This window comes from Oncorhynchus tshawytscha, linkage group LG10 (genome assembly GCF_018296145.1).
Source record: "Oncorhynchus tshawytscha isolate Ot180627B linkage group LG10, Otsh_v2.0, whole genome shotgun sequence".
NCBI lineage: Eukaryota > Metazoa > Chordata > Actinopteri > Salmoniformes > Salmonidae > Oncorhynchus > Oncorhynchus tshawytscha.
Window position 1 is genome coordinate 79,979,652 of NC_056438.1, and position 22,469 is coordinate 80,002,120.

Below are 22,469 nucleotides of genomic sequence, written 5' to 3' on the forward strand. Positions count from 1 at the left end.
CCACCGTGCTTCTACACCTGCATTGCTTGCTGTTTGGGGTTTTAGGCTGGGTTTCTGTACAGCACTTTGAGATATCAGCTGATGTACGAAGGGCTATATAAATACATTTGATTTGATTTGATTTGATTTGAACTGAGCAGCACGTGCCCCCTCAATGAGATATAGGAAGAATAAAACAGATTTTTTTTTGCCTAGTTTCCTTTAGTGGAAAAAAACTAAAACAATTGTTGCTTGATTTTCTTTTACACAGAGTTAAATCACAAATATTTGACTTTGGCCCTCGGTGGCGCCTCAACATGATTAGCTCCACGACGCCTCTAATTAAAAGGTGCTAATAACATGTCTGAAACCAGGGTCATACTGGCTTCTTCTAAAACAATGGACGAGTGTAACCTGAGACAAAGCATTATCCTCATTACTCTATGTTGACCCTGTCTTACACACACACACACACACACCGTATTGACCCTGGTGTGTAACTCAATATAGCTGGATCGGTGAAACTGTGTTACAGACAGATGTTCTCTCATATATCGTCATGGCAACTGAAGATACTTTTTTTTATGTAAACTTACGCTGGTAGAGCTGGTCAAAGGTTGGAACAAATATAATCACAAGACAAGACAATACCTTTTTTTTCATAACAAGCAAGAGATAAGAGAGTGACGAGAAACCACAACAAACATGGCTAGAGATGTAGAGAAAATCATAATATAGAGACCGTCTGGTCAGAATCAATCAGAACTGATTTTCATTTATTTATTTTTAAACCAGCTCAAGCTTCGGCCCCACATGATGCCATTATACCATTTGTCAACCTAGAAAGCTTCACGCTTGATCACATATCGGAAGATATTAGTTATTGTGTGTGTGTGTTTGTTTATTTGTCTCTCGGGCTCCAGGAAGAGAATAAAAGTATGACTGTTACTTTGACTTCAGTGACATTTCAGAATAACTAGATAAGATATTAAAAATAAAATGTGGATGAAACCCTGATCATTAGTCGTTGAAGTGTTGTTTGTGTTTTTATTCTCGTTCAGATCATGAAGTTTCACATGATGGGTGGAACTTCAATAGCTGCAATGCCAACATGCTGAACAAACCACATCTTGTGTGTGTGTTTGGTGGAATATAAAAGTTTTATAAAAGTAAAATACATAAAAGTTTTACAAAAGTAAAATATATAAACGTTTTGACACAGAAAATAGAATGTATGACTGTTTATTACCAAAAAACGCTACTACATGAAAATGCATTGGTTCAACCCAAATAGGGGTCAACTCTTTAATTTACATAGGGCCATCTTGTAGATGAAGACTATTTACAGACTATCAGTAACATTCAGTAACATTTCAACTAACCCTATAACACTAGCTCTAACCTTAACCCTACGTAGATAAGTTAGGGTTAGTTGAAACGTCACTGGTCGGTGTTTTAAGTTCATTCTAAGGATCCTTTAGCTATTTCATTTAGAATTTTAAGACTCCTTGAAGTATCAAAAGAAAACATTTAAAAAAATATATATTTGATGAAAAATTGAACTTGGCCTTTAATGCTATTAGCCAATTAAAACACATTGAATAACAGATTCACTACGTGGAACAATAGATAGTCCTTACTGCTAATAACAGATAGTCCTTACTGCTATTAGCCCATAGAAACACATTGAATAACAGATAGTTTCCCAAAACATTCCTAAGGAAGTTTGTTCCCTAGAGAATTGAGAATTTTTATTTATTAAATTGACTTTATAGTAAGGCTGTAACGTAACAAAATATAGAAGAAGTCAAGGGGTCTGAATACCTCCGAAGGCATTGTACTTCCATAATTAAAACAAAAACTTGTGAGGAAAACAACCGACATGTATATGTTCGTGAGAGGCTCATCTTTCCATAGAGGCGTCATAATAGTCTGTAAGCCAAACCGTTCGGACTCTACAGACGGTTTTGAGAGTCAACCATCTTTATAGAGATCTTCCCTGGTACGATCCTCAGACGGTGAACTTTAGAGACGTGACCCATGGCTGGAAAGACTTGCTCAGTAAAGGTGTGTGTGAATGTGTGCAGGTGTGTGTTATTATCAGGGTCAGAGAATGACAGCTGTCCTCGGTCCCTGTCCAGCAGCACTCTGATCCTCTGGGGTTTTGGTCTCATTGTGATAGGAACACCTGGCCCTGATGTGGGGCATGCTCTGTATTTACCTCCACTATAATACACAATCCACCTTTCAGGCTTCATGTTTCCCTTCCTCTGGGCAGACTCTTGTACGACACCCACGGACCAGACTGTGCTGTCCCCAACCTCAACGTCCCAGCTGTGTGTCCCTGAGTTAAAGCCCTCGGAGCCCATGACCAATGCATTGTAATCAAACCTCTCTGGGTTGTCAGGAAGCTGCTGACTCGCACAGAATCTTAGACTGGTCAGATCCTCAGACAGGACGAAATATCGGTAAGCGGTGTTTGGGTCCAGAATCACAGGACCTGAACAGACAGAACTAGAGATGGTTAATGTTTTTGAACACTGTTACATACAAGAAGGTGTTTTACAATAATATATTTTTGACAGAATATCATAATACCTGCTTTCGTCCTGTTTGTTTGAATGCATTAGTGTTTTACTGTTTAAAAAATATCATAAATTAAGGAAATTGTAGGTAAATAAAATTATACTTACTGTATTTCACAATCCCCTGCATCTTCTCCCAGACTCTGAACTGTAGGTTGCCCAGGTGTTTGGCCACATCTATCAGCGCACCTGAGACCAGCTGTGGATCCGGCAGTGTGAAATGGGCTCTGAGATAAACATTAAGGAGTCAGTGCTGCTGTGGGGGTTGGGTTCAGAACCACAGAGTCAAGTCAGTGCTGCTGTGGGGGTTGGGTTCAGAACCACAGAGTCAAGTCAGTGCTGCTGTGGGGGTTGGGTTCAGAACCACAGAGTCAAGTCAGTGCTGCTGTGGGGGTTGGATTCAGAACCACAGAGTCAAGTCAGTGCTGCTGTGGGGGGTTGGGTTGGAGTTCAGAACCACAGAGTCAAGTCAGTGCTGCTGTGGGGGGTTGGGTTCAGAACCACAGAGTCAAGTCAGTGCTGCTGTGGGGGTTGGGTTCAGAACCACAGAGTCAAGTCAGTGCTGCTGTGGGGGAACCACAGAGTTCAGTGCTGCTGTGGGGGTTGGGTTCAGAACCACAGAGTCAAGTCAGTGCTGCTGTGGGGAACCACAGAGTCAAGTTGCTGCTGTGGGGGTTGGGTTCAGAACCACAGAGTCAAGTCAGAACCACAGAGTCAAGTCAGTGCTGCTGTGGGGGTTGGGTTCAGAACCACAGAGTCAAGAGAGACAGGAGGCAGATCACTTACCTTTTCACTGTGGCCTTGTAGTTCTGCAGGGGGACAAAATAGGAAATTAATAATGAATATAAAATATAAAATCAAATCAGTCACAATAATCGGCAGTGATAATCGCCAGCGGCAATGAGATCTCCTCCTCTATGGCTCTGATTGTTTCTGAAAGTGATGATACCTGTCTGTTCATCTCTTCAATCTTCTCCTTCATCGTCTGACTCTTCTGCTCCTCTTCCTCCCTCAGTGTCGCTATACTGGCCTCCTCCTCCTCTCGTAGAAACCGGTGAAGCTTCTGAAATTCTTCCTTAATCTGCCTCTCTGTGTTCTGGGCCTGGTTCTGGAGACAGTGAGAGGACTAGATGATGATAGCCTCCGTCACTGTAGTTTCTCCTTGTATTTCCATATTATATTGTAATATTGCACAAGCCTGAACTATTAGAAAAAATGCGTAAAATATTTCTTTATTATTTGTTTTACCGGACAAAACATCAACAACATCACCCCTTCCCAGAACCACCTGCTCACACCCCTTCCCAGAACCACCTGCTCACACCCCTTCCCAGAACCACCTGCTCACAGAACCACCTGCACCCCTCATCTCAGCGCCCACACCCCTCATTCCCAGCGCCCACACCCCTCATCTCCACCTGCTCACACCCCCACATCTCCAGCGCCCACACCCCTCATCTCCAGCACCCACACCCCTCATCCCCAGCGCCCACATCCCTCATCTCCACCTGCTCACACCCCTCATCTCCAGAGCTCACACCCCTCATCTCCACCTGCTCACACCCCCTCATCTCCACCTGCTCATCTCCACCCTTCATCTCCACCGGCTCACACCCCTCATCTCCAGCGCCCACACCCCTCATCTCCAGCGCTCACACCCCTCATCCCCAGCGCCCACATCCCTCATCCCCAGCGCCCACATCCCTCTCTGCCACATGACCTCAAACTGCACCATTTTGTTTCTCTCCGTCGCCCCCCAAACACATTCAACATTTACATAATAAAGTATTTGAGCTTTTCATTGTGTTAACGATGGAGGATTGGTCGATTTCTAGTTTTTAAGTATACGCCTTTTTCAAGATGATTGATGTGAAAAGTATCGTCCAACCCATCCGGTATCTCACTGCACCCTCATATGGCATGTGTCTTGGATAATGCAGCCAGACGGACTCAAAACTCCGCCCATAACGTTATGACGTCATAACATTCCCAGAAGGCGTGGATTGTCGAGTCATTGTTAGTTTTACACTTAATAGACTCTTAAGGATTTAACTTTTATTTCAGTATTCAGTGTGGAGTCAATGGAGGGGACTATGTCTCATGAAGCCATCAGAAGACTGTTGCTGATTGAGGTACAGTATAAAATATTTTGCCTGTAATAAATGATGTATATCAGTCTTTGTGATTCGATACTCTAGTTAATGATTACGTTACTTTTTTAACACACTGTCTATGTTTTGCTCAGTCTGGCAGTAAACCCGGAGTTATAAGGGGGATCTCTTTCAGCTGCTGATGACAACAACTGCATGTCAATAACTCATGTTTATTGGTGCAGATTAACTCATGTTTATTGGTGCAGATTAACTCATGTCTATTGGTGCAGATTAACTCATGTTTATTGGTGCAGATTAACTCATGTTTATTGGTGCAGATTAACTCATGTTTATTGGTGCAGATTAACTCATGTCTATTGGTGCAGATTAACTCATGTTTATTGGTGCAGATTAACTCATGTCTATTGGTGCAGATTAACTCATGTTTATTGGTGCAGATTAACTCATGCTGATTGGTGCAGATTAACTCATGTTTATTGGTGCAGATTAACTCATGCTGATTGGTGCAGATTAACTCATGTTATTGGTGCAGATTAACTCATGTTGTCTGCTGATTGGTGCAGATTAACTCATGTCTATTGGTGCAGATTAACTCATGCTGATTGGTGCAGATTAACTCATGCTGATTGGTGCAGATTAACTCATGCTGATTGGTGCAGATTAACTCATGTTTATTGGTGCAGATTAACTCATGCTGATTGGTGCAGATTAACTCATGCTGATTGGTGCAGATTAACTCATGCTGATTGGTGCAGATTAACTCATGCTGATTGGTGCAGATTAACTCATGCTGATTGGTGCAGATTAAGTCATGCTGATTGATGCAGATTAACTCAATGTTTATTGATGCAGATTAACTCATGCTGATTGGTGCAGATTAGCTCATGTTTATTGGTGCAGATTAAGTCATGCATATTGATGCAGATTAACTCATACATGTTGTGTCACGCCCTGACCTTAGAGAGCCTTTTTATTTCTCTATTTGGTGAGGTCAGGGTGTGATTTGGGTGGGCATTCTAGTTTTCTATTTCTTTGTTGGCCGGGTATGGTTCCCAATCAGCTGTCTATCGTTGTCTCTGATTGGGAATCTGTTATGGGATTTTTTTTAGGAATAATGACTGAATGATGTTTACATTTAACGTAGAACTATAACTAACAGAATACTACCCTGTCACTGTATGATTGTATGAATCTTATTAGAATCATAACACTAAATCTAATTGTTGCAGGAATTTAATTCCTCTGTTTTAATTCCTAATTAAAATTAAACACTCTGTCAATTCATAAGAATTTGTATGACCCTTATTTTATAGAGATGGACAGAGCCCCGGTCTTAAAGTCAAATATCAGCCTTTATTCACGAGAGTACTGCTCCTTACACATTTTACCACAGGTTATAAACTGAAAATGACGTCATTAGTTTTCTAAATGTTCCGTCTCTTCTTGACACTGATAGAAAGGCTCTATAGTTCTCAAGCCTTCCCTCCTCGCCTAGAGCCAAGGTCAGCCAGTGTAGATAAGCATTCTAGACAGTCCGTCCCTGCCATCTGGAGATAGTTCATTCATTTGTACCAAGGAACAGACCGTCATTGTTCTCATTCTTGATTATTTGACACACATTATATTCAGCGCCGGGATCAAGAAAGAAAACTCATACATATACAGCAACATTATAGTATTCTGATTAGTACATATACAGTAACATAATAGTATTCTGATTAGTCAGTCCTGATTGAAGTGTATTTTTAAAATTTTTTAAATTGTTTTATTTCACCTTTATTTAACCAGGTAGGCTAGTTGAGAACAAGTTATCATTTGCAACTGCGACCTGGCCAAGATAAAGCATAGCAGTGTGTGCAGAATACATAATTAGTCAAATCAAATCAAAATCAAATCAAATTTATTTATATAGCCCTTCGTACATCAGCTGATATCTCAAAGTGCTGTACAGAAACCCAGCCTAAAACCCCAAACAGCAAGCAATGCAGGTGTAGAAGCACGGTCATAGTCATCATTGATAAAAATTCCCTTAACACTAATGTGTGTAGTTTTAGTCAAGAATTAGATCAAAGACTTTCTGTTCCTTGTTAGAAACGAATGGAGCTATCGTCAGACCGGCTGGAATACTGTGTTCCTTACAGGACATTCTGCCCCCACCCAGGGAGGGGAGAGACCTTGGGCTCGTAGTAGATTGTTTAACAGGTGGCAGACAATGTGAGAAGGCTTGTGAACTATATTGCCATTGTATCTGAGAGGAGGAGGGACATTTATGACTAAATGAGCGGTATATAAACCAATGTACATGGTATTATGACCAGAGCTCTCTAAATAAACATTCCTGACAATTGTAGCTGGGCCTCCGTCTGATTCTTACAAGCAGTTTCCTACAAATTCTGGGTATCAGGCTGAGTAATCAATTCAATTGGGTTTATGAACACTGAGAACTAAATTCTCATGACAGAATCAGACTTAGGCAGCCTGTTTTCCATCCTAGTTTGTGGGATCTTGATTTTGTTAATTGCTGTTTAGCCTGCAGAACTTTACTTAAAAACTCATGCTGATTGGTGCAGATTAACTCATGCTGATTGGTGCAGATTAACTCATGCTGATTGGTGCAGATTAACTCATGTTTTTGCTCCTTGTTTCGTCCCCTCTGGTTCAGTGATTATTTATTAGTAGTAGCGATAATTCATAAATGGCAGTGTTTTATGTGGACCCATTTTGGTTCAGTGAAGAAGAACCTCCAGGGACTTCAAACTCAACTCTGGACCTCGAAGCCAGTTCAACTGCATTTAAAAAAAAATCTCCCATCTAATCAGCGACTGGTTAAGATCTGGGACAACAGGTGTGTGCAATTAATTATCAGGTAGAAGAGAAAACCAGCAGGCTTTGGACCTCGTAGGGGTAAGAGTTGAATACCCCTGCTCTAGGGTTCTGATCAAAGAACCATATAAAAGGGTTCTAATATATAATGTCGAGGAGTTCCACACAGGAAGCAAGCAATAGAACCCTTTCTGGTTCTATAAGGAATCTTGGGTACCAGTCTCTATCTGCTATCGTTCCATTCCTTGACACGCCAAACAAAGTCCAGATTGTAATGTTTGCATAAGGAGTGGAATGTAAGCATGAAACCCCTCTGAACAATACAACACATTCTTACCTTAATATACCAAGCTGTTTGATCACAGCTTAGTTTAACTTTATTACAGACTTCCAGTTTCGCCTGTAAGGGCTTCAGGGCAGTCTGGAGCTCCTCCTACAATGAAACATTGACACTTTACTATGGACAGAGTCTCTGTGTTCTAGTGTTACTATGGACAGAGTCTCTGTGTACTAGTGTTACTATGGACAGAGCCTCTGTGTTCTAGTGTTACTATGGACAGAGCATCTGTGTTCTAGTGTTACTATGGACAGAGCATCTGTGTTCTAGTGTTACTCTCTGTGTTCTAGACTAGAGTCTCTGTGTTCTAGTGTTACTATGGACAGGAGTCTCTGTGTTCTAGTGTTACTATGGACAGAGTCTCTGTGTTCTAGTGTTACTATGGACAGGACAGAGTCTCTGTGTTCTAGTGTTACTATGGACAGAGTCTCTGTGTTCTAGTGTTACTATGGACAGAGCTATGTTCTACAGGACAGTCTCTGTGTTCTTCTAGTCTCTGTGTTCTAGTTACTATGGACAGAGTCTCTGTGTTCTAGTGTTACTATGGACAGAGTCTCTGTGTACTAGTGTTACTATGGACAGAGCCTCTGTGTTCTAGTGTTACTATGGACAGAGCATCTGTGTTCTAGTGTTACTATGGACAGTCTCTGTGTTATAGTGTTACTATGGACAGAGCATCTGTGTTCTAGTGTTACTATGGACAGTCTCTGTGTTCTAGTGTTACTATGGACAGAGTCTCTGTGTTCTAGTGTTACTATAGACAGAGCCTCTGTTCTAGTGTTACTATGGACAGTCTCTGTGTTCTAGTGTTACTATGGACAGTCTCTGTGTTCTAGTGTTACTATGGACAGTCTCTGTGTTCTAGTGTTACTATGGACAGAGTCTCTGTGTTCTAGTGTTACTATGGACAGAGCATCTGTGTTATAGTGTTACTATGGACAGAGCATCTGTGTTCTAGTGTTACTATGGACAGAGTCTCTGTGTTCTAGTGTTACTATAGACAGAGTCTCTGTGTTCTAGTGTTACTATGGACAGAGTCTCTGTGTTCTAGTGTTACAATGGACAGAGTCTCTGTGTTCTAGTGTTACAATGGACAGAGTCTCTGTGTTCTAGTGTTACAATGGACAGAGTCTCTGTGTTCTAGTGTTACTATGGACAGTCTCTGTGTTCTAGTGTTACTATGGACAGTCTCTGTGTTATAGTGTTACTATGGACAGAGCATCTGTGTTCTAGTGTTACTATGGACAGAGTCTCTGTGTTCTAGTGTTACTATAGACAGAGCCTCTGTGTTCTAGTGTTACTATGGACAGAGCATCTGTGTTCTAGTGTTACTATGGACAGTCTCTGTGTTATAGTGTTACTATGGACAGAGCATCTGTGTTCTAGTGTTACTATGGACAGTCTCTGTGTTCTAGTGTTACTATGGACAGAGTCTCTGTGTTCTAGTGTTACTATAGACAGAGCCTCTGTTCTAGTGTTACTATGGACAGTCTCTGTGTTCTAGTGTTACTATGGACAGTCTCTGTGTTCTAGTGTTACTATGGACAGTCTCTGTGTTCTAGTGTTACTATGGACAGAGTCTCTGTGTTCTAGTGTTACTATGGACAGAGCATCTGTGTTATAGTGTTACTATGGACAGAGCATCTGTGTTCTAGTGTTACTATGGACAGAGTCTCTGTGTTCTAGTGTTACTATAGACAGAGTCTCTGTGTTCTAGTGTTACTATGGACAGAGTCTCTGTGTTCTAGTGTTACAATGGACAGAGTTTCGGTGTTCTAGTGTTACTATGGACAGAGCCTCTGTGTTCTAGTGTTACTATGGACAGTCTCTGTGTTCTAGTGTTACTATGGACAGTCTCTGTGTTCTAGTGTTACTATGGACAGAGTCTCTGTGTTCTAGTGTTACTATGGACAGAGCCTCTGTGTTCTAGTGTTACTATGGACAGAGCATCTGTGTTCTAGTGTTACTATGGACAGAGCATCTGTGTCTAGTGTTACTATGGACAGAGTCTCTGTGTTCTAGTGTTACTATGGACAGAGCCTCTGTGTTCTAGTGTTACTATGGACAGAGTCTCTGTGTTCTAGTGTTACTATGGACAGAGTCTCTGTGTTCTAGTGTTACTATGGACAGAGCGTCTGTTCTAGTGTTACTATGGACAGAATCTGTGTTCTAGTGTTAATATGGACAGATTCTCTGTGTTCTAGTGTTACTATGGACAGAGTCTCTGTGTTCTAGTGTTACAATGGACAGAGTTTCGGTGTTCTATGTTACTACGGACAGAGCCTCTGTGTTCTAGTGTTACTATGGACAGAGCATCTGTGTTCTAGTGTTACTATGGACAGTCTCTGTGTTCTAGTGTTACTATGGACAGAGTCTCTGTGTTCTAGTGTTACTATGGACAGAGTCTCTGTGTTCTAGTGTTACTATGGACAGTCTCTGTGTTCTAGTGTTACTATGGACAGAGTCTGTGTTCTAGTGTTACTATCTCTGTGTTCTAGTGTTACAGAGCCTCTGTTCTAGTGTTACTATGGACAGTCTCTGTGTTCTAGTGTTACTATGGACAGTCTCTGTGTTCTAGTGTTACTATGGACAGAGCATCTGTGTTCTAGTGTTACTATGGACAGAGTCTGTGTTCTAGTGTTACTATAGACAGAGCCTCTGTTCTAGTGTTACTATGGACAGTCTCTGTGTTCTAGTGTTACTATGGACAGTCTCTGTGTTCTAGTGTTACTATGGACAGAATCTGTGTTCTAGTGTTACTATGGACAGAGTCTCTGTGTTCTAGTGTTACTATGGACAGAGCCTCTGTGTTCTAGTGTTACTCATGGACAGAATCTGTGTTCTAGTGTTACTATGGACAGTCTCTGTGTTATAGTGTTACTATGGACAGAGCATCTGTGTTCTAGTGTTACTATGGACAGTCTCTGTGTTCTAGTGTTACTATGGACAGAGTCTCTGTGTTCTAGTGTTACTATAGACAGAGCCTCTGTTCTAGGTTACTATGGACAGTCTCTGTGTTCTAGTGTTACTATGGACAGTCTCTGTGTTCTAGTGTTACTATGGACAGAGCCTCTGTGTTCTAGTGTTACTATGGACAGAGCCTCTGTGTTCTAGTGTTACTATGGACAGAGCATCTGTGTTATAGTGTTACTATGGACAGAGCATCTGTGTTCTAGTGTTACTATGGACAGAGTCTCTGTGTTCTAGTGGAGACTATAGACAGAGTCTCTGTGTTCTAGTGTTACTATGGACAGAGTCTCTGTGTTCTAGTGTTACAATGGACAGAGTTTGGTGTTCTAGTGTTACTATGGACAGAGCCTCTGTGTTCTAGTGTTACTATGGACAGAGCATCTGTGTTCTAGTGTTACTATGGACAGTCTCTGTGTTCTAGTGTTACTATGGACAGTCTCTGTGTTATAGTGTTACTATGGACAGAGCATCTGTGTTCTAGTGTTACTATGGACAGAGTCTCTGTGTTCTAGTGTTACTATAGACAGAGCCTCTGTGTTCTAGTGTTACTATGGACAGAGCATCTGTGTTCTAGTGTTACTATGGACAGTCTCTGTGTTATAGTGTTACTATGGACAGAGCATCTGTGTTCTAGTGTTACTATGGACAGTCTCTGTGTTCTAGTGTTACTATGGACAGAGTCCTCTGTGTTCTAGTGTTACTATAGACAGAGCCTCTGTTCTAGTGTTACTATGGACAGTCTCTGTGTTCTAGTGTTACTATGGACAGTCTCTGTGTTCTAGTGTTAGGACAGAGTCTCTGTGTTCCTAGTGTTACTATGGACAGAGCCTCTGTGTTCTAGTGTTACTATGGACAGAATCTGTGTTATAGTGTTACTATGGACAGAGCATCTGTGTTCTAGTGTTACTATGGACAGAGTCTCTGTGTTCTAGTGTTACTACTAGACTGAGTCTCTGTGTTCTAGTGTTACTATAGACAGAGTCTCTGTGTTCTAGTGTTACTATGGACAGAGTCTCTGTGTTCTAGTGTTACAATGGACAGAGTTTTGGTGTTCTAGTGTTACTATGGACAGAGCCTCTGTGTTCTAGTGTTACTATGGACAGAGCATCTGTGTTCTAGTGTTACTATGGACAGTCTCTGTGTTCTAGTGTTACTATGGACAGAGTCTCTGTGAACTAGTGTTACTATAGACAGAGCCTCTGTTCTAGTGTTACTATGGACAGTCTCTGTGTTCTAGTGTTACTATGGACAGTCTCTGTGTTCTAGTGTTACTATGGACAGAGTCTCTGTGTTCTAGTGTTACTATGGACAGAGCCTCTGTGTTCTAGTCTTACTATGGACAGAGCATCTGTGTTATAGTGTTACTATGGACTGAATCTGTGTTACTAGTGTTACTATGGAGGACGTCTCTGTGTTCTAGTGTTACTATGGACAGAGTTCTGTGTTCTAGTGTTACTATGGACAGAGCTCTGTGTTCTAGTGTTACTATGGACAGTGTCTCTGTGTTCTATGGACTACACAGAGTCTCTGTGTTCTAGTGTTACTATGGACAGAGCGTCTGTTCTAGTGTTACTATGGACAGAGCATCTGTGTTCTAGTGTTAATATGGACAGATTCTCTGTGTTCTAGTGTTACTATGGACAGAGTCTCTGTGTTCTAGTGTTCCTCTGGACAGAGTTTCGGTGTTCTAGTGTTACTATGGACAGAGCCTCTGTGTTCTAGTGTTACTATGGACAGAGCATCTGTGTTCTAGTGTTACTATGGACAGTCTCTGTGTTCTAGTGTTACTATGGACAGAGTCTCTGTGTTCTAGTGTTACTATGGACAGAGCATCTGTGTTCTAGTGTTACTATGGACAGTCTCTGTGTTATAGTGTTACTATGGACAGAGCATCTGTGTTCTAGTGTTACTATGGACAGTCTCTGTGTTCTAGTGTTACTATGGACAGAGTCTCTGTGTTCTGTGTTACTATAGACAGAGCCTCTGTTCTAGTGTTACTATGGACAGTCTCTGTGTTCTAGTGTTACTATGGACAGTCTCTGTGTTCTAGTGTTACTATGGACAGAGCCTCTGTGTTCTAGTGTTACTATGGACAGAGCCTCTGTGTTCTAGTGTTACTATGGACAGAGCATCTGTGTTCTAGTGTTACTATGGACAGAGCATCTGTGTTCTAGTGTTACTGTGGACAGAGCCTCTGTGTTCTAGTGTTACTATGGACAGAGTCTCTGTGTTACTAGTGTTACTATGGACAGAGTCTCTGTGTTCTACAGCCTCCTTACTATGGACAGAGTCTCTGTGTTCTAGTGTTACAATGGACAGAGTTTCGGTGTTCTAGTGTTACTATGGACAGAGCCTCTGTGTTCTAGTGTTACTATGGACAGAGCATCTGTGTTCTAGTGTTACTATGGACAGTCTCTGTGTTCTAGTGTTACTATGGACAGTCTCTGTGTTATAGTGTTACTATGGACAGAGCATCTGTGTTCTAGTGTTACTATGGACAGTCTCTGTGTTCTAGTGTTACTATGGACAGTCTCTGTGTTCTAGTGTTACTATGGACAGAGTCTCTGTGTTCTAGTGTTACTATGGACAGAGCCTCTGTGTTCTAGTGTTACTATGGACAGAGCATCTGTGTTATAGTGTTACTCATGGACAGAGCATCTGTGTTCTAGTGTTACTATGGACAGAGTCTCTGTGTTCTAGTGTTACTATGGACAGAGCCTCTGTGTTCTAGTGTTACTATGGACAGAGTCTCTGTGTTCTAGTGTTACTATGGACAGAGCGTCTGTTCTAGTGTTACTATGGACAGAGCATCTGTGTTCTAGTGTTAATATGGACAGATTCTCTGTGTTCTAGTGTTACTATGGACAGAGTCTCTGTGTTCTAGTGTTACAATGGACAGAGTTTCGGTGTTCTAGTGTTACTATGGACAGAGCCTCTGTGTTCTAGTGTTACTATGGACAGAGCATCTGTGTTCTAGTGTTACTATGGACAGTCTCTGTGTTCTAGTGTTACTATGGACAGAGCCTCTGTGTTCTAGTGTTACTATGGACAGAGCCTCTGTGTTCTAGTGTTACTATGGACAGTCTCTGTGTTCTAGTGTTACTATGGACAGAGCATCTGTGTTCTAGTGTTACTATAGACAGAGTCTCTGTGTTCTAGTGTTACTATGGACAGAGTCTCTGTGTTCTAGTGTTACTATGGACAGAGTCTCTGTGTTCTAGTGTTACTATGGACAGTCTCTGTGTTATAGTGTTACTATGGACAGAGCATCTGTGTTCTAGTGTTACTATGACAGAGTCTCTGTGTTCTAGTGTTACTATGGACAGAGTCTCTGTGTTCTAGTGTTACAATGGACAGAGTTTCTGTGTTCTAGTGTTACTATGGACAGAGCCTCTGTGTTCTAGTGTTACTATGGACAGAGCATCTGTGTTCTAGTGTTACTATGGACAGAGTCTCTGTGTTCTAGTGTTACTATAGACAGAGCCTCTGTTCTAGTGTTACTATGGACAGTCTCTGTGTTCTAGTGTTACTATGGACAGTCTCTGTGTTCTAGTGTTACTATGGACAGAGTCTCTGTGTTCTAGTGTTACTATGGACAGAGCCTCTGTGTTCTAGTGTTACTATGGACAGAGTCTCTGTGTTCTAGTGTTACAATGGACAGAGTCTCTGTGTTCTAGTGTTACAATGGACAGAGTCTCTGTGTTCTAGTGTTACAATGGACAGAGTCTCTGTGTTCTAGTGTTACTATGGACAGAGCCTCTGTGTTCTAGTGTTACTATGGACAGAGTCTCTGTGTTCTAGTGTTACTATGGACAGAGTCTCTGTGTTCTAGTGTTACTATGGACAGAGCGTCTGTTCTAGTGTTACTATGGACAGAGCATCTGTGTTCTAGTGTTAATATGGACAGATTCTCTGTGTTCTAGTGTTACTATGGACAGAGTCTCTGTGTTCTAGTGTTACTATGGACAGATTCTCTGTGTTCTAGTGTTACTATGGACAGAGTCTCTGTGTTCTAGTGTTACTATGGACAGAGTCTCTGTGTTCTAGTGTTACTATGGACAGATTCTCTGTGTTCTAGTGTTACTATGGACAGAGTCTCTGTGTTCTAGTGTTACTATGGACAGAGTCTCTGTGTTCTAGTGTTACTATGGACAGAGTCTCTTTGTTCTAGCTTTACGCTTTATTGTCAATAATCAAATCACAATCATTACAGGAATAAGCTATTTTTTTTTAGGCATTCACACACACACACCATTTTAGACAGCTGAAAATTCACAAGAACATATGGATACCTTATGGTCCTGTACAGCCTCAGCTAGCGGTTTGTGGTTACGTTGTCTTGTATCCTGCCACACCAAACAGACAGGCTGTTTGTCCTCCAGCTCCAGTGTCTCTCCATGCAGACCGCAGAGTGCAGAGCTTATCTTGCTTGTTGATTTCTGACTACCTGTATGTGACTGTGAGAAGGTCTCACACAGGCTCTCTAGAGAAAGGTTAGGAGGATACCAGTCTTTGGAACATTTTCTCCTGCAGACCGGACATTCCCTTTGTTTCCAAGTTTCCAGCAGACAGGTTTCACAGAAACTGTGGCCACACGGCACTAGAACGGGATCCTTGAAGATGTCACGGCACACAGGACAAGAGAGATCCTCCTCTCGGAAAGATGAACCAGAAGCCATTTTGTAATGAAATCAGTCACTTCCTTCTAATAGCCTCTGAAGGAAGCAGACATTGACTTCAGTGTTGTTTAAATCTTAGTGTTGATGATATTGTCTTGCTCTTCAGTAGATGCTGTGAGTCTTGAAGTTGTAGTAAGTTAGTTGTAGTGAGTTAGAGTCCTTTATAGTGACTTCTATGCTACCGTAGCTGGGACTTTACCCTTCTGAACTTTTGACTCTCTGCTGTACAGGTGGCATAGGGGTGGGGCTCAGGAGTGTGTGTGTGTGTGTGTGTGTGTGTGTGTGTGTAACCTGTGTGGAATCTAAGTGTCTTGTGATCTCTTACATCATGAGTATATATAGTATATATACACCTGTTCTGAAAGGCCCCAGGGTCTGGAACACCACCAAGCGACAGCATGAAGACAAATTAGCTCTCCAAACAGGTCAGGGACAAAGTTGTGGAGAAGTACAGATCAGAGTTGGGTTATAAAAAAATATCAGAAACTTTGAACGTCCCACGGAGCACCATTAACTCCATTATTTAAAAAAATGGAAAGAATATGGCACCGACCAAAACTCACGGACCAGGCAAGGAGGGCATTCAAATAGAGAGGCAACAAAGAGACCAAAGTTAACCCTGAAGGAGCTGCAAAGCTCCACAGCGGAGATTGGAGTATCTGTCCATAGGACCACTTTAAGCCATACACTCCACAGAGCTGGGCTTTACGGAAGAGTAGCCAGAAAAAAAGCCATGCTTCAATAAAAAAATAAGCAAACACGTTTGGTGTTCGCCAAAAGGCATGTGGGAGACTCCCCAAACATATGAAAGAAGGTACTCTGGTCAGATGAGACTAAATTTAGCTTTTTGTCCATCAAGGAAAACGCCATGTCTGGCGTAAACCCAAAACCTCTCATCACCCCGAGAATATCATCCCCACAGTGAAGCATGATGGTGGCAGCATCATGCTGTGGGGATGGTTTTCATCGGCAGGGACTGGGAAACTGGTCAGAATTTAAGGAATGATGGATGGCGCTAAATACAGGGAAATTCTTGAGGGAAACCTGTTTCAGCCTTCCAGAGATTTGAGACTGTGATGGAGGTTCACCTTCCAGCAGGACAATGACCCTAAGCATACTGCTAAAGCAACACTCGAGTGGTTTAAGGGGAAACATTTAAATGTCTTAGTCAAAGCCCAGACTCAATCCAATTGAGAATCTGTGGTATGACTTAAAGATAGCTGTACACCAGCGGAACCCATCCAACATGAAGGAGCTGGAGCAGTTTTGCCTTGAAGAATGGGCAAAAATCTCAGTGGCTAGATGTGTCAACCTTATAGAGACATACCCCAAGAGACTTGCAGCTGTAATTTCTATAAAAGATGGTTCTACAAAGTATTGACTTTTGGGGGGGTGAATACTTATGCACTCTCAAGTTTACTGTTTTTTGTCTTATCTCTTGTTTGTTTCACAATAAAACATATTTTGCATCTTCAAAGTGGTAGGCATGTTGTGTAAATCAAATGATACAAACCCTCAAAAATCTATTTTAATTCCAGGTTGTAAGGCAACAAAATAGGAAAAATGCCAAAGGGGGTGAATATTTTCGCAAGCCACTGTATAGGGAATAGGGTGGCATTTGGGACACATCCCCTACGGTGTCCCTGCCTGCTATGACAGGTATATACAGTATGCAACTCTAAGTAAAACTTCGATCTCTGTCAGTACAATTTCTAATATAGTGAATGAAATCACTTTGACAAAGATGAATGACAGCAATGAGTTACAATCTCTCTCTCTCTCTCTCTCTTTCTCTTTCTCTCTTTCTCAATTCAATTCAATACATTTTAAGGGCTTCATTGGCTTGAGAAACATATGCTAACATTGCCAAAGCAAGTGAAGTAGATAATATACAATACAAGTTAAATAAACAATACAAAATTAACAGTAAACATTACACACACAATGTCATATCATGTATATATACAGTGTTGTAATGATGTGCAAATAGTACAGAAAGGGAAAATAAATGAACATAAATATGGGTTGTATTTACAATGGTGTTTGTTCTTCACTGGTTGCCTTTTTCTTGTGGCAACAGGTCACAAATCTCCCTGCTGTGATGGCACAGTAGATATGGGAGTTTATCAAAAACGGATTTGTTTTCGAATTCTTTGTGGGTCTGTGGGATCTCTCTCTCTCTCTCTCTCTCTCTCTCTCTCTCAAACAGAACGAACAGGAGGTTAATTACAATACAGGTGAACACAATTAACCAATTAAATGTATAGGGGGACTAACGAGGAAATCGTTATTTGACCCCTTTTTCTCCCCATTTTCGTGGTATCCAATTGTTTTTAGTAGCTACTATCTTGTCTCATCACTACAACTCCCGTACGGGCTCGGGAGAGACGAAGGTTGAACGTCATGCGTCCTCCAATACAAAACCCAACCAAGCCGCACTGCTTCTTAACACAGCGCGCATCCAACCCGGAAGCCAGCCGCACCAATGTGTCGGAGGAAACACCGTGCACCTGGCAACCTTGGTTAGCGCGCACAGCACCCGGGCCGCCACAGGAGTCGCTCGTGCGCGATGAGACAAGGACTTCAGGAAACAGCAGAGGGAACACCCCCTATCCACATCGATGGAACAGTAGTGGAGAGGGTAGCAAGTTTTAAGTTCCTCGGCATACACATCACAGACAAACTGAATTGGTCCACTCACACAGACAGCATCGTGAAGAAGGCGCAGCAGCGCCTCTTCAACCTCAGGAGGCTGAAGAAATTCGGCTTGTCACCAAAAGCACTCACAAACTTCTAAAGATGCACAATCGAGAGCATCCTGGTGGGCTGTATCACCGCCTGATACGGCAACTGCTCCGCCCTCAACCGTAAGGCTCTCCAGAGGGTAGTGAGGTCTGCACAACGCATCACCGGGGGCAAACTACCTGCCCTCCAGGACACCTACACCACCCGATGTTACAGGAAGGCCATAAAGATCATCAAGGACATCAACCACCCGAGCCACTGCCTGTTCACCCCGCTATCATCCAGAAGGCGAGGTCAGTACAGGTGCATCAAAGCTGGGACCGAGAGACTGAAAAACAGTTTCTATCTCAAGGCCATCAGACTGTTAAACAGCCACCACTAACATTGAGTGGCTGCTGCCAACACACTGACACTGACACTGACTCAACTCCAGCCACTTTAATAATGGGAATTGATGGGAAATGATGTAAATATATCACTAGCCACTTTAAACAATGCTACCCTATATAATGTTACTTACCCTACATTATTCATCTCATATGCATACGTATATACTGTACTCTATATCATCGACTGCATCCTTATGTAATACATGTATCACTAGCCACTTTAACTATGCCACTTTGTTTACATACTCATCTCATATGTATATACTGTACTCGATACCATCTACTGTATCTTGCCTATGCTGCTCTGTACCATCACTCATTCATATATCCTTATGTACATATTCTTTATCCCCTTACACTGTGTATAAGACAGTAGTTTTGGAATTGTTAGTTAGATTACTTGTTGGTTATTACTGCATTGTCGGAACTAGAAGCACAAGCATTTCGCTACACTCGCATTAACATCTGCTAACCATGTGTGTGTGACAAATAAAATTTGATTTGATTTGATTTGACATCCCTACCGGCCAACCCCTCTCTAACCCAGACGACGCTAGGCCAATTGTGCGTCGCCCCACGGACCTCCCGGTCGCGGACGGTTACGACAGAGCCTGGGCGCGAACCCAGAGTCTCTGATGGCACAGCTAGCGCTGCAGTACAGCGCCCTTAACCACTGCGCCATGTCACGTAAAATGTACTTCAAATTCATGTATGTACATTTGTTAAAGTGGATAGTATTCCTGACAATATTCCAGAAAGGACCTCTAGTCTACATGGTGGCCAAAGAGGTCATAATTCTGCTTCTTAAATTACTGTTTAAGTATTGATCAATTGAGGTAATCATTGATATCATTTCAATTCTGGAGCGAAGTGAAAACTTTAATTTCACCTCATTTTAACATTCTGTCATAAAGAGTTCAGACACAGAGGTATAGTACTCTAGACATCTATATCTTCACATTGCCAAAACATCATCATCCCTCAATAACTTCAAGAGAAGACTGGGGGTCAGCATGATGAACCAAACTACTCAGTAATCTCCTCCATGAAGACTGGAGGTCAGCCTGATGAACCAAACTACTCAGTAATCTCCTCCATCAAGACTGGGGGTCAGTCTGATGAATCAAATTACTCAGTAACCTCCTCCATGAAGACTGGGGGTCAGACTGATGAACCAAACTACTCGGAAATCTCCTCAGCCTGATGAACCAAACTACTCAGTAATCTCCTCCATATAGCCTAACTCTCACTCGCACGCATGCACACACACATTTAAACAAATCACATTGTGGCGTACAGCAGGTCAGCCACCAGGGGGAGACTCGTCGAGGCCTGGTGACTGGTGACAGAAGGAGTATACATCACGAGGCGATGGCTCCATCTGCTGGACGTGCCAGGTCACGACGGGCTCTCTGGCCAGGACTAATTGGGGCTGATTGGGGATTGGTGAGTAATCAAGGGCTGATTGCTCACCAGCTGTAGTAGTCCCATAGAGCTGCCAGAAGGGCAGCACACTGGGGAGAGACTGGGGGAGGAAAGGACTCCTGTATAGTTGGGGATGGTACCAGAGGAAGTTCAGTGTTTGATCCTCACAGGATACAGCAAGACCCGATCCCAGAGAGGGTGTCCTGGGGGATACAGTAAGACCCGGAGCCCAGAAGATGGGATCCCGGAGAGGGTCTCCTGGGGGATACAGTAAGACCCGGAGCCCAGAAGACGGGATCCCGGAGAGGGTCTCCTGGGGGATATAGTAAGACCCGGAGCCCAGAAGACGGGATCCCGGAGAGGGTCTCCTGGGGGATATAGTAAGACCCGGAGCCCAGAAGACGGTATCCCGGAAAGGGTCTCCTGGGGGATACAGTAAGACCCGGAGCCCAGAAGAAGGGATCCTGGAGAGGGTCTCTTGGGGGATAGAGTAGGATCCGGAGCCCAGAAGACGGGATCCTGGAGAGGGTCTCCTGGGGGATACAGTAAGACGCGGAGCCCAGTAGACGGGATCCTGGAGAGGCTCTCCTGGGGGATTACAGTAAGATCCGGAGCCCAGTAGACGGGATCCTGGAGAGGGTCTCTTGGGGGATAGAGTAAGACCCGGAGCCCAGAAGACGGTATCCTGGAGAGGGTCTCTTGGGGGATACAGTAAGACCCAGAGCCCAGTAGACGGTATCCTGGAGAGGGTCTCTTGGGGGATACAGTAAGACCCAGAGCCCAGTAGACGGTATCCTGGAGAGGGTCTCTTGGGGGATACAGTAAGACCCAGAGCCCAGTAGACGGTATCCTGGAGAGGGTCTCTTGGGGGATACAGTAAGACCCAGAGCCCAGTAGACGGTCTCCTGGAGAGGGTCTCTTGGGGGGAGACCTAATTCTTTTCTATTGGACTATTATTTGAATAAACACCTTTGAAACTGAGCTACTCTGTCCGTGTCTGATCTGTGTCAACGTTTTGACCCCAACCCCCTTGTCTGCCACAACATATGTGTGTATTGTATGTATATTTTAATCCTGATTGTTGATCTATTCATTTATACATGTATAATTAGTAGGTTTTGTTATCAGTTTTAACCTTATTTATCTCTGTAGTTATGTATTTTGTTTTGTGTGGTCTTCATATCAGCCCCTGGAGTTCCAACATATTGTTTTCCCTATCACTTTTCTTTCAGTATAAATATATAAATAGTGGTTTGCAGTCATGATTTTTTATGTTTCTTTAATCTCGACACACCCAACAGGTGGGCTGTTTATCCACCAGACAGAAGAGCTTGAGTTTGTCTTGTTGAAACAAAAATAATCTGATTATTAATCTATTTAATTTACACATGTATAATTAATAGGTTTTGTTAGAGCTTGTGTTTGTCACTGTACAGAGTACTTAGCACCTCAGATCTTCCCATATCTGTTTATGAAGCTCTCTGACATCTTAATATTGACATTTTTGGAAACACTTCTTCTGTTCCCGATATCCCCTTTGTTTCCAGTATTCCCACAGACAGGTTTACAGGAAACCCCTGTGGCAAAACGGCAGGATGACAGGATCCTTGAAGATGTCACGGCACACAGGGACAGAAGAAATCCTCCTCTTGGAAAGATGAACCAGAAACCATTTTGTAATGAAATCACTGCCACTTCTCTGTAAAGAGAGCAGACAGTGACTTGTTATCTAATCAGAGGTACTTAAATCTCAGCGTTGATATTATATTGCTCTTCAGTAGTTGCTGTGTCTTCAGGATGTAGTAAGATGTTGTCATGCATGGTGTCAAGTCTTACAGAGCAGGTGTGTGTGTGTGAGTGTGCGTGTGTGTGTGTGTGTGTGTGCGTGCGTGGTCTGAGTAAACATATAGACACTGTCACGTTCTGACCTTTATTTCCTTTGTTTTGTCATTATTTAGTTTGGTCAGGGCGTGAGTTGGGGTGGGCAGTCTATGTGTGTTTTTCTATGTTGGGGTTTTGAGTTCAGCCTAGTGTGGTTCTCAATCAGAGGCAGGTGTCGTTAGTTGTCTCTGATTGAGAATCATACTTAGGTAGCCTGGGTTTCACTTTTGAGTGGTGGGTGTTTGTTTCCGTGTGAGTGTTTGTTGCCACACTGTTTCGGTTTTCGTTCATGGTCACGTTTATTGTTTTGTATTTCATAGTGTTCAGTTTATATCTTAAAATAAACGTTATGGACACTTACCACGCTGCGCATTGGTCCTCCGATCCTTCTCGCTACTCCTCCTCAGAAGAGGAGGAAGAATGCCGTTACAGACACAGGGTAAAACCACCATAAAAAAACACCAAATTATGGAATTTCTCGTGGAAGAATGGTGTCGCATCCCTCCAATAGAGTTCCAGACACCTGTAGAATCTATAGAATG

At 42.6% G+C, this 22,469-nt stretch overlaps 1 protein-coding gene across 2 annotated transcripts; it reads right to left on the minus strand.

The window, feature by feature from the left end:
* Positions 1 to 682: 682 nt before the first annotated feature.
* Positions 683 to 15,716, minus strand: LOC112238877 (E3 ubiquitin-protein ligase TRIM39). 2 transcript variants are annotated; one of them, XM_024407413.2, is made up of 6 exons: positions 15,101 to 15,716; positions 7,839 to 7,934; positions 3,514 to 3,672; positions 3,351 to 3,373; positions 2,673 to 2,791; positions 685 to 2,479 (listed from the first exon to the last, which is right to left on the minus strand). In XM_024407413.2, exons 1-6 carry the CDS (start codon positions 15,485 to 15,487, stop codon positions 1,935 to 1,937), a joined length of 1,329 nt encoding a protein of 442 aa, XP_024263181.1. In that variant the 5' UTR covers positions 15,488 to 15,716; the 3' UTR covers positions 685 to 1,934. The 2 variants fall into 2 exon arrangements, with proteins under 2 accessions (XP_024263182.1, XP_024263181.1); XM_024407414.2 differs by lacking the exon at positions 7,839 to 7,934 and having other exon boundaries at positions 683 to 2,479.
* Between the last annotated feature and the right edge of the window lie 6,753 nt (positions 15,717 to 22,469).